Source organism: Emydura macquarii, unplaced genomic scaffold, assembly GCF_026122565.2.
Source record: "Emydura macquarii macquarii isolate MOO-44397 ecotype Brisbane River unplaced genomic scaffold, CSIRO-AGI_Emac_v2 contig_2768, whole genome shotgun sequence".
Lineage (NCBI taxonomy): Eukaryota > Metazoa > Chordata > Testudines > Chelidae > Emydura > Emydura macquarii.
The window spans coordinates 51361123-51374597 of NW_027132905.1; the positions used below are offsets into that span (position 1 = coordinate 51361123).

General features: G+C 36.4%; 1 protein-coding gene across 4 annotated transcripts in view; it reads right to left on the reverse strand.

Annotated features, from left to right (window-relative positions):
• The window catches only part of SPEN (spen family transcriptional repressor), an 88267-nt gene that overhangs the window by 14423 nt on the left and 60369 nt on the right, over positions 1 to 13475 (reverse strand). For 3 of the 4 annotated variants that reach the window (XM_067566249.1, XM_067566251.1, XM_067566253.1), the window contains 7 exons: positions 12983 to 13143; positions 9936 to 10136; positions 8525 to 8676; positions 5749 to 5874; positions 5008 to 5121; positions 3724 to 3837; positions 2307 to 2407 (listed from right to left, as the gene is read on the reverse strand). In XM_067566249.1, coding sequence (XP_067422350.1) covers positions 2307 to 2407; positions 3724 to 3837; positions 5008 to 5121; positions 5749 to 5874; positions 8525 to 8676; positions 9936 to 10136; positions 12983 to 13143 — 969 coding nt within the window. The remainder of the gene's footprint in view (positions 1 to 2306; positions 2408 to 3723; positions 3838 to 5007; positions 5122 to 5748; positions 5875 to 8524; positions 8677 to 9935; positions 10137 to 12982; positions 13144 to 13475) is intronic. The other variant, XM_067566250.1, reaches the window with a different exon arrangement.

Genomic DNA, 13475 nt, shown 5'->3' on the forward strand with positions numbered 1-13475 from the left:
TTGAGACCATGTCTCAACAGTGTAACAGCTCAGGCAGCTTTGAACAGCTGTCATTTTTAAAAAGTTTTAACCTTTTAAAAAGTGTAAACCTTTATAAACACTGTTTATAAAAAACCTTTAAAAAAGTGACTTTTAAAAAGTCAACCTGCTCGAAAGATGTTCCCGAAAAACCTATACTTGCACAAGACCGAGAATGTGCAATACACAATTCTGTATTATCAACAGGTTTAGTGTCAAATATTTCTTGAACCTGCAGAGCTTAAAACAGGAGCTTTGAAAAACTCGGAATCTTCTTGCGAATAGCACAAAGGGACTTTCTTCTAGTCCTAGAAAGTTCTGAGATGCATGTTCATAAAACTGAGTCATTGTTATGTGAAGTGAAGTTATCTTAGGTATTTGTAGAAGTTTATCAAATTTATTAAGTATAATTTTTCTCTCTCCCTGTGCCCTGTACAGCTGGACTCATAATACTAAGGAAACCTGGCTTTACAGATAGAAGGATACAAACAGTCCCAATAAAATGTTTAGAAATTACCTATAGCATATTCTTAAGATTTTCTGTAAAATGTGTGTCAGATGCAGATCACATAATAGTGGGGTATATAAAAATGTTACACAAAATGGTGTGGGTACCCATTTATGGTGCCCTGCATAATTAAGATGTGGCTTCCTTATTCATGAGTAACGCATTCATCCCAAGCTCATGTCAACAGACCTGTTTACTCCCTGGGTCACTGCTCCTAAGTAATGATTATGTGAACACTCAAAGCAGACATTGGTTTTTGATAATGACAGCTGATTTTGGAAGAAAGAAAGAAAAACAGGTGTCCAAGTTTCATCTTGTTCTAGAAATCAGTGTTCTAGTCAGAAGTATTTCACAGCAAAGATCAGCTCTGATGACTTGTGTACTAAATGACATCTGATGAATGCAATTCTCTCTTTTTAATTCAGTGTAATTCAGCCAGAGGAAACTGTCACTGTCTGCCTGCTGGCAGATCATAATTCTTGGCAATGATTTGGGAACACACCAATTCATTTCTATTATGCAAATTATTTCCAATTTCCAAACCAATCTTCACTTTTTAAAAACTGGCAACATTACATGTTATTTTGATCTATTTTGATCTAAAACAAGAGCAGCACGTTTTGAGATAATATGTAGCTCATTAGTACAAATGGTACCATGCTGGACTCATTTATAAGCAATTCAGAACCTTAATTAAGCCAGTTTTTAAAAATAATAAAAGTTTACTGACAAAGAAAATTTACTTGCCCACTTTTTACCATAATCATTGGTAATGAAAAAATTGGTAGGTTTTTCAACCATCCAAGAAATTATGAGTGGAACTGTGCTAGGCTGCATTAAACCAGAGTCTAGAGAAATGAGGGACCCTTCTTGGCGGAATCCACCACTTTCTGCAACCCCATGAACAATATCTAGACACCATGACAACAGGTGCTATAGAAAAACATAGATGGAAGATATTTTTCATGACAAATAGCAAGGGAAATTGAAGTCCTGCTCAGAGCTTTTATTATTTCATCAATACACCATACTACTGAGGAAGTGGTGGTTCTAAGTGTAAACTTCACTTTCAACTAAATAGACTAGGAAAATATCTGATTGTTGTAACATTATGTGTTGCCTGTTAATTTATACACTATTTTGAGAATGGGGAGAGGAGTTTAAAAAAAGCACTCTTTGCATTCTTAAGAAAATGATGAATGATCCCTAGCTAATTATAGATGAAGCAGCAAGTCAACTGGATAGCTGAGCATATATACTACCTAGCTGACCAAAGGTTCCAGTCAAGTCTTTAACATACACCATAACTTTTCTGTACTCTGTATAATCATTTTAGTAAGTGATGGAGTTCAGAGTCACGATCCACTGCTTGGCTTTTATTTGCCAATTTGTGTAGATCAAGGCTGACCATTCACATTTGTGAAAAAAAGTTTAAAAAGCTAAAAATTAAAACTAAGATTAAAAAAACTACAACACACTATGAAAGCACCTGTCTGCTTAAATATATGATCTGTATCAATTAAGACCACAGAAAGCTTTCTGTACAGAGTTTAAACTTTAACAGTGATTTCTCAACGAAACTTACACGTCAAAAAGAAGGGGGAGATAATAGGATAAAAGACTCTGCACGCTGTAGGGGCAGGGAGTAGGCTTGCAAGACAGTCCTTCATTTTAAAGATTACTTTAATTATTATTTGAGCGTTTATGTCCTGGAATTTTAACTACATTTAAAATCCTGTGTGAAAAGCAAGAGAATGGAATCAATGTACTAGATACATGCCTTCTTTCTGCTAGCATTTCATAGAAGTCTCTGATATCCTGACCCGTTTTCTCCATGGAATGATAAAATGCCAACTGACTCTCTCGGTTTGCAAAATCCACCTGAAAAATAAAGGTAATACATGTTCAGTAAAATAAATATTCCATTTTGACAGGTTTTCAATGTCTCCTCCAGAACTTGAAGATGGAAGAAGAACGGAAAGAGTGGGTGTAATGTAATTTAAAAAAAAAAAAAAAAAAGAGTCCTCAGGACTGACAATTACTCCCACTAAGATGAAAGACCTTTCCCCTACATTGTGTGCTGCAAAGCACAATGTATTTTTATGGAGCGACACAAACATTCTGATCAGGGTATTTTCTTTCAGTTACTGAAGAAAAGTCAACTGAAATGCTCGTTTCAAAGAACACCAAAAGCAAAATGATTAAATAATAATACTGCCACCACAACGCAGTTATATAGTGCTTTTCATCCCAGGATATCAAAGCACATTACAAAGGTGGGATCAGTATTATTAATCCATTTTACAGATAGGAGTTTAAATAACTTGCCCAAGATTATATAGAAAGGCAAATGGCAGGGATGGGAATAAAATCCAGCAATCCTGACTCCCAGCTCCCTGTTCTAACCACTACTTGCTGTTTCCCAACTGCTTGCTACAATATTGAGAATATGAGGGCAAAATTTATGCAAAAAATTCGGGTTTAGAATGGAATTGTTGAAATGCATTCCACATAATCCAACAGTTTTTACATTAAAAGGAACTTTAATCAGTTTAAAAGAAAATTGGTATAACCACAATAAGAGCACACACACATATAAGGGTGTTTTGTGTTTCAAAAATCAGTGAAGAGTAAGACCCACAAACACAAGATACAAAATCTTTAATGACTATGGCCTTGATATGGAATAAAAGGTATTTATTATATTCAACCACCACACTTAGAAAACTTTAATGTATTCAAAAACTTCTAAACACCACAAACATCAAATTTCTAGATGACTACACCAGGTGAAAGATCATGCTTGAAGTGATTACCCACTCTTTAGGAGAGGAGGAAAAGGAGGAGAAAGATAATTCAGAGATTGGGCTAACACCCCAAACTCCTGGATTAGTTTGGTGCCTTTATAGTATTGCTTTTTCAGTCACTAACAGACAACAACATGGGCACCAACACCCAGAAGCTTAGAGAGGCAAATTCAGTGAAAAAAAATGACAGGATACCGGAGAAAGCTTTCTAAATAACAGTTCAAAATGCCCTAACGTCTTAAGCCGAGTGCAAAAGGTCAGTTTAACTCTGAGATTTGGGACATGTGTGTCCCACTAAGTATTCCTTTGTCTGGCAGTTTGCAAAATGCCAGCATTTAAGGGGTAAGACCTGAATACAATTTTTTTTTTTTAAGAGGTCATTCTGCACACCTTAATTTTATTCCCACCGATTTTCCTCCCCTTGGTCTCTTTTACAGCTGCTTGTGCATATTCAATTTCATTGTAGAGAACCAGGGCCATGCCTTTTAAGCGGTCAAACACCACCTGTAAAAAACAAAAAAACAAAACAAAAACCAAATAAGAGCCTCATCCACAGGACTTAATGTCAGTCCCAACAAAATCCTAAATCATGAGGACACCGGTAAGAAAATTTTTATCTAAGTAAATTTTCAGGCTTTTCTGATGAGACATATTGTTATGAAGAGACAGTAAAAGGATACGGGACTGCTTTGAATTGTGGATATTGTGGCTTGAGGTATATTATGCCTTTATTTTGTTTTTCTGTATTTTACTTTCCTTATTTTCTCTGGTGACTGAATATTGCATGTCATTGTTTATTTACAGATTTTTGAAAAATTTCCAATAAATTGTAGGGGGGAAAAAAGGTAAAAGGAACATTTAATCACAAAATGAAAACAAGTTTTTATTGTTACAAACTGCAGTACCATTCTTCAATTGCTAAATGCGCACAATTTATAAACACCTGTTTGTCTTCGCAACACATATATAGTCAAACAACAAAAGCTACACTAAAATAATGTCAAAGTTGTAACGTACTTTTTGACGTCTTAAGGACTTAAGGCCTGAATCCTGCAAACATTTACACACATTTAACTTTAAGCACATGAATAGTCCCACTGAAGTCAACTGGAGAACTCACGTGCTTAAAGCTAAGCATGTGTACAAATGCTTGCAAGTCATGGTCTAAATCTGAAATATCTAGACAATGGGACCTGGTAGTTCACAGTTGAGGTGCCCACTATGTTGTACAACTATGACATTTTTATGTACCTTTTCTTGTGTGAATTTCCTGTAAGTTTTTTTAAAGAGTAATTTCTTGTCTATTTGCAAAAAATATAATTATATCTAATTATGTAATTAGCATGCATAAGTCTAAATCACATAATTAGACTGTGTTGTTCCAACATGAAACAACATCAGAATTCTAAAGAAACTTTGTAATGGGAGAGACTAGTTCTAAAGTTCATTATCTCGGCTCATTCAAAATATTATAATCAAAATAACTAAAAGCAACTAGTCTATATTTTGGACCAACAAGCTGAAAAGCTATAAAGCTTTGTAGGCCAAATTTCAACCCAGAGAGAAATTCTATGTCTGAGCTATAAAACCCTAGAAGTCAGGGTTGAAAGGACAGGATGTAAAGAAAGGAAGACAGCAACAACTTCAAACCACACACCAAAGCCTCCCACCTACCTTTACCACAGGCCCGTATCGGCAGAAATGTCGAGTTAAATACTGATCCGTTACGTTTGTAGAAAGACCATCTAACCACACGCAGTTTGTAGGCATGCTCTTTCCAAAACCCAGCTGAACACAAAAGGGCAAAATGTCCATCAGTACAATTCACAATTAAACTAATTTAACAGAGCATGCCTGATTTAGAATTATCTGAAGAAAACCATTTGTGTAAATTTTTTAAAAATTAGCATCTCACTCAAGTGCAAGCAACTCAAAATCATATGGTGATTAGTACAAATAATTCTGCATGCTTAAATAAGTATGTTTATTTAAAATATTTGGTTTTTGTGCAAATTTAGTGCTTCTGAAAGGTGTCAGATTGACAGGGACTGGTATCTTCTTCTTTTCCCCAGAACAGGTGCAGCACTGGCAGGAACAGTGCAATCTTCCTACACTGCCCTACCACTGACCTGGAGGGACTATCTTTAAAAATGAGAAGATAAATCAGTCTCCATATCCATTGAATCCTGGGCCTCTCTGCTGTGATTGCCAACAAAGTTACCAAATAATGTAAGTCGTGGTGGTGGTTGAAAATATATTGCTATCTAATCTGACCTACAAAGTAATAGCAAGAAAGGCAAAAGTAGTACAAAAAAATTTCACTTCCACAGTCTAAGCTGACACACAGAATTACATAACATAGAAAACAAAATTAACCAGGAAAAGGATAAGAAGTTTATAGGAAGATTTCTTTACCTTGAGACGGTTATTTCCAAGGTATTCCCCATCCATCTTCTTAATTGCTTTACATACACTTGCAATATCACAGTACTGCAAAAATGCATACTGAGGAACTCCATTCACTTTCTTAATGTCAATATCCTTTAAACAAAAAAAAACAAAAAACCAGTCAATGCTCAGCAATATGCCAGCAACAGTTTTAGCTGCGAAAACTAGATATACATGGATTTTTCTTTTTTACTAAAAAAGCCACATACAGCAAGCATTGTTTAATTAAGATTTTAATCACAGAGATGATTTAAACATTAGCAGATCGTGAGGTGCACTGCTCTACAGCTTCTCGTTCAGTGATAAAACCAAACCCTTTCTGATGCAACAACAGCTCTTAACAATGAAGATTTTTAAAGCTAGAAAAGGATGTTGCTAAACACCCATGACTGTTAACATGTTCTGCTCACAGAATAGCTTTTGTTAACACTGTGTTAAACAGAGGTGGTTCAGAAGCATGACAAACAGAAATACAGCTTAGTTTTCACTCGGAAAGGCCTAAAGGAAAACAACCTGCCTCAAACCAATCGTTGGTTTGTGAGGGAAGAGCCAAACAGGCTCAGTTTTCCAAATAAACTTGATCTGCCCAGTTCCTATAAATAGAGGACAATTCTGGACTCTTCTCTTAAAACAAGTTGGCACCAATTAGATGAAGGCAAAAAAGATGAACTACATCGCACTGCTGACACATTACCCAAGAGACCTCAGGCATGTTAAAAAATGAATCAGAGGAAAATAATTTATATATAACAAAACCTGGTTTTAATCAACTTAAATAATAGCAGGTCCAGAATTGACATTTGATCAACCTTCAGGCTTAGTACTGGCATACACACTCAGTCTCAGAACAAACGCACGATATTATGATTCATTCCACTCTGAAAACAGAAAGTAGAGATTTTATTTTATTTTTTAACTAGCACACGCTTCCTTTGTGAGCTATGTGTCAATGCTTGCACAGGAATTTGAGTATAAAAGTTCAAATGCTCAAGATACCCTAATTTCATGGTTAATAAATTTAGGGACAAGGCAATGGTTTAACATGAGACTATTCTGAAGCCCTTTGTCTAGAAAACTAAGTAAATTGGACGAGATTTACTCAAGAATGGGAGTTCTATTGATACAGCCTAATGATTTAAGTGGAATACTAATAAAGAGCTCCATTTCTAAGTGTCTGGAATAGCACTACATAGCCCTAGCAAATTATACTTATCCATTCACCTTGGGCAAGCAATTTTTTTTTTTTTTTTTTTTGACAGGAGAATAAAATTTCATTAGTTCATTCCTTATGCACCAAAAAAGCCAAAATTTCCCTGTTTACACACCCAAGGATTGCATTAGCCCTTTTGGCTACAGCGTTGCACTGGGAGCTCATGTTCAGCTGATTAGTCACCATTACCTCCAAATCTTTTTCAGCCACTGCTTCCCAGGATAGTGTCCCCCATCCTGTAAGTATGGCCTACATTCTTTGCTATATGTATACATTTGGCCATATTAAAATGCATACTGTCATTTTACCACACAATCTAAATTATGCATTATCAGTGACCTATCCTCTTCATTATTTACCACTCCCCCAATTTTGAAGTTTGTCATCTGCAAACTTTATCAGTGATGATTTTATGTTTCACACTACTATTATTGACTACTGATACTAATCTTTGTTTCCTCAGGACAGCTCAGCTGGTATAACATGAAATTCTGCATCAGAAAAGGGCTTGAGCTACATACGGTGTGCAGCTTCATAAATCAGTCTTCACTTCAGAGTTTATAATGGTGCTGCAATATACAGAGCTGCCATGCAATATCACAATAAAATTTAAGTCATATTTGTGCATATCAGATATGCAAAATGCTATAATTTTTTTAAAGTATGAGATACAGTCCCCCAAATCTGACAGACTAATACCTCAAATGCCAACAACTGAAATATTTCTAGACAGACAGAAAATAGTACTAAGTGTACAGCAACAGCCCTGGTTACTAAAATAATGCTGTACACAAAATATGCTATCAATATAGAAAGTCTGTTGCTGCAGCCTGTATATTATTGTCTGTACTATAAATGGGTATTTGATTCTTCTGGAAAAATTCTCTTAAATCCTAACATTGCCCTTACTCTATAGAGTGTGCACAATGTGGGGAAGAGAAGGGAATTAATGTTACTGTGACTGTCTCACTCAGATAAGCTTGTTCAATGAAAAGCCAAACTCCCTCATGTCATCACTAACTATTCTGATCATTGTCTCATCCAACCCATTGTTACAGAACAGTCAGTCATAGCTGATGGCTGATTTCATGAGCAGCAGCTAAACACTGTTTCAAAATTATCAACAAGAAACTTGAACTTCATAAGAGCAATACTGACTAACATGAAAATGGAATCAAGCACATTTACATCCATGATGACCATTAAATTTTTCTGACATTTCTATTCTGCAGAACATCCTTAACAGTTTCTTGTAACTGCACATAAGTAAGGGCAGTTTTCATCCCAAGGTTATTTATTTCCTCTGCAATACATGTGCGCTAAACCATATCAAACTCAAAACAATGCCTCTGGAGTACATTCTGGGAAGAAAAACGACTTATGTCAAACAAATGACTGAATTAACTATATTTCACATGCTCAAATTGATTAACATTATATTTTGCTGCTTCTTGCATCATTCAATAATCTGATATGCATTTTTGTATTGAGACAATGGTCAAAAGTAACTTATGCCAAAAAGAATTCACGTACCACTATCCCTCCAAAGCGCTGGAAGATGTTGCGAAGATCATGATAGGTGGTTGTTTTTTCAAGGTTACCAATGAAGAGAGTTCTTGTTGCTTTAGGATGAAACTCATCTATCCTTTCATCCAAAGGGCGAAACTCATTCTCGCTTTCTGTTTCTAGAGACAGGAGAGATGAAAAGCATATTGTAATATCCTGAGTGTTTTCTGTTTCTTGGAAAACTGATTTTTGGAATACTAAAAATTGTTTGAACCTACATCACTGCCTTTGATAAAAATACAGTTGTACCCTCTTAGATATCTGAATTCCATTAATGCCAGGAGTTTGAAATCTAAGTCATGCTACTTCACAAATGCCAAGGAATATGGACCTTTTGATGCCTATAAGTTAAAAAGTTATGGCATTCTACCTTTGTTGCTTTAGAAATTTATTCTTTTAATGAATGTCTTCTATTCTACTACCAGAAATTAATTCAACAGGCTTCACTGTATTCATGTATTGATCAGATACATGAAAAATGTATGCTTTAATAGATCTGTTTCTTAAACAAATAATTAAGTACAGTAGATTCCACTGCACTGCTAAAGACAAATAAGTGAAAGCAAACTTGTGCACCCAAAATTATGGCTTTCATAAGTTGCATCATTTACTTAATATTTCCCAGGGCCTTAAGGATTCTGTCCCCCCCTTCGCAGCAACACTTGCAATTTAAGGCAGAAAAGAAATCTGTGAGGATTCAACACCACACCTGAATTGTTTTGGCTGGGAGACAGGCAACTTCTTTTTATACTGTACCCATCACCTTCCAATCATGCAATAATCATGCCGTAACTCCTACTTAGTAAAACGAAGAGCCACAAAATTGAGGAAAGGAAGGCTAATGGTATAACTGAATGCCAGAGACTAATTAATTAAATTATTTTATATGTTCTTTTACTCCAAAAAAAATTAATGGCCTTTTACCAAATTTGAAACCTTACAAGTTATTCTATGTAACCAATAAGTGTTTATACTTCATAGGAAGTTAAACACGTAAGCTACAGCTATGCTAACTAAACTATATGTCGCCTTATGCTTCACCAAGGAAATGGAGACTAGCAGAATGCAATTTACTGGCCACTACAAGAAACTATCTAGCAAGGATGGAAGGCTTCCTCCACTGAGGGTTTGTGGTTGTAGAATTTTCTTCCTGTCTGATCTACTCTACATCTAGAGTAGATCAGTGACATGCACTGTTGCTGTTCTGGGATTTATTCTGTCATGTTTACCGGTTACTTTAAATAACTTTGCAGCAAGGTAGAGTAATTGTAACTTTTCTTTTACTCAATTTGCTACCTTCTTACAACAGTTACTGCTCTACTCTTATAATGGTTATACACCTAGAGGAAAGTTTAGAAGTCAGCATCTTTTCCCTTACCAGGTCCTATCCAGGCGGTCACTTCAATCTGCATTCCAAAGAATAATTTTCCTTTTGATGCATTCAATGCCTTCTCCTGGTCTTCCTGTTGTCGGAAGAACACAAGTCCATAGCGCTCTTCGGAGGCGCCGTGAATCTGCACTGACGTCACCTTTCCATATTTCTTGAACTCATGGAAAAGTCCATCTTTAAGGCTTGTATCTAAATCCAAACACAAACGTAAGTAAATTAGAAATTATTATTTACTAACATTATAATGTTACAAAAGCCATGAACAGGTTTTGACATCCTATCTAAAGTATGACTTTCTTTGTTTTTATCTGACCTTCAATTTTCACAGAAATGGTCATCTTTATATTTTAAAAATATATATTTTATGTTAATTTTGCATATTTAGGAGCCTCTAACTTGCCCTCGTGTTTCTCTTAGAATTGAGGTCCCACACACGTACATTTCCACATCACTGTAGCCAGTGGGGGAAACAATGGCTACCTGAAGAGGATACAACTATTTCTAATGGTACCACCCCTAAGACAATGGGTGAGGGGACACGTAAAATATCATTGCTTATTTCATTAACATCCTTGCCATTGTCAATATGAGTGAGTAGATATTGCTAACAACAATCCTACAAAGCTGGGTTGAACATATATCTATGGATTCCACTGTTTGCATCATTTGTGCTCATCTTCTTGGTAAGACAACTGAGGCATGCAGGCTCATCAAGTGTTGGCAAAAAACAACTGATCTAAGATTTTACAAGCTGCCTTTGCATTTGAGAGGGAGGGAGAAAGGGTGCTAAACAAAGGATATTTCAACAGCCTTTATTCAGAATTCCTTGATTTGCATGTCTCTTCCTTAGAATATATATTACTCAAATTCATTCAAAGAACATTAAAGCTTTAAAGTCAAGCACACAAAAGTCACAAAATGCCAGAATGAATGCTGCCTGTACCACTTTAATTCAAATTCCTTGTGCATACGCATTATAATATAGTCTTTAAATCACTACTTTTTCCACAGGACCCCTCCCTCATTTAGTGCACACGATGGATGGTGATCACCTAATGAGCAGCTATTCAGTAATTCACTTCATCCTCTTTGCTCAACATGTAATCACATGCCTTATTTAATATACACTATTCAAACCCTACTCTGAATACAGAATTATTTATTTCCTCATGGGCTTTTCTAGTGCTCATCACTATAGCAGCTGAGTACTTGACAACCACTAATGAATGTATTTTCACAACAACCCTGTGAGGCAAGGTGGTATTATCATCCTTTTACAGACGAGGAACTGAGACATAGAGATGCAATTGTCAGAGCTCACCACTAATTTTGAGTACGCAATCTGAGATGCTCATAGCCTGATTTTTTCAGAGAATTTAGTACTTGAGATCTACAAAGCACTTTATATCTACCAGTGTCTTCAGCTGCAGCTATGAATGGTCAGTCACAGAGTTTCAAGTTGGGCAACCATAAAATGAGAAACACACAATTAGTGACCACTCATGCAAAATATGCTTTTAAGTGATTTGTCCAGTACCACATAGGAACTCTGATAAAAGCAGGGATATAATCGAGTTTTCCAGGGCAACATTCAACTGCCCTAACCATAAGACCATCTCCTCTCTTCCCCTAGCCTTCTGCCTCATTCACTATACACCTTCAAAGTGCTGCATCATAAAGTAGGGTCCTTCAAGATAACAGCCTAGTTAATTACGCAAACCCACATTCATTACCAGAGCACCATTTGCCCTGTGAACTGAATAAGGAAGGGGTCCTGCGGGAAAAAATAGTGATATCTTATTATTAAAATACTGAATGAATGCATATGGGGGCCAAATTAAGATGGTCCAAGGCTTCCTCCTTCCTTGTCCTAGTCTATTCCCCTACTCCACGCCTTTGCAGTCTAGTCAGTTTTCTTCCTCCATCTCCACACTGCCTGGGTGCCAACAGCAGGAGCGCTGAGAGCACAGAAAAGAGTCTATCTTCTCTAAGTTCTTGTACCCAGCATCACAGTGGTGCACAGCAGCAGACAGCAGCAACTGCAAGGAAAGTTCTGCTCAGCCCTGAGGCCTTGGGGTGGTGCATGTTCAATAGATATGGATTCTTCAGAGAATTTAATGGACAAACTCAAGTTTATTCAGCATACACAAACTGAGCATTTTTTTCAAAAGCTTATAACTTGGTCAAATTTGGGCAGGTTTTCCACAGGGACAGCAAAAGAAACATCCCTGACACAAAAGCAATCCCTTTGCCAAATGTCAAGACCCTTCTCCAAAGTAGAGACACTGGAGCTTTTCAGTAAGATGGCTGTAATAATTTTTAAAAAAGAAGGGCAAAACAATATGTTTTTCCCTTATCTTATTCTTGGAAATGGCTGGACTGATTTTGCTGAATTTTTCCAAAATATTCAGTTTGTGGCAGACACCTGGCATGGAAAATTAACGGTCAAATAGTTTAAGTTTGGCAGAGTTATAAGCAACTGAAAACAGGGTCCTATATTGGAAAGTGCTGCTCAAATTTCTCTGTATGCTACCAGCTCCATCTGTAGCATGTTAGTTTTCATTTTCAATGATGCAAGGAGCAGTTGGAATCCTGATATTCAAAGGCCACATAAGGGCCACTCCATTGACTGGCAAGAGGCACTCAAAGGTTAAACTGAATGAAAAACTGTACAACATCCTTACCCTTCTGAATCTCTACCATCAGCGGAATAATACTGAAGTCTCCTGAATGTATCTTTGTTCAAAACTGAAGGCTTTTCACACGTTATCTGACAATTTTATTATAACATTATGACAGCAATAACCTTGAAACTAAGTTTCATAGAGCATGGCTCATTAAACCACACTTACATTTTCCCACGCAATAGTAAATGATACTGGCAAATACTATTATAGGGGTTAATAAAATATTGCATTTTCTCAATATCAGGTATGCATGATAAAGACAATTTTCCTAATCAGTCTGCTTCCCATCCCTGTTTTCTTCTCCCTTACTGGCACTCTGAAGAGAAACTCTTTCACATTGGATTTTACCTGTGGAGCGCACTGGAAGATTTTGAACCTTGATCCCAAAACTTTTACGGGGCTCATCTTTCTCCAGAGATGGAAGCAGCTGGGATGTGGGTGCTGGAACTGCTGTAGACTGAACTGATCGTGCTGGAGACTCGTCACTTGAGCTGCTGCTGGAGTCACTGCTGTGAAAGGGGTGAAATAAAAGGCAACTCAATGTAGAGAGAGAAACAGACAATGACTGGAGACTGATCTATGGTTTTAATTTTTAAAAACAGTTTATTTCTTCTTTTTACTACTCAACAGCCATACATGTTCACCATCAAAGGCGATAAATGCACACTACTGAATACTAACGTACTGTTTATATCCACACCCCATCTCATAACAGTCAAAAGCATGCAAGATAGTAACAATTCACTTCCCATATATAAATTATATATATATTATATTTTAAAGTATCAACCATCGATACCAATCAAACGGTGCTAATGAAGAAAACTACTTGGACTGGATT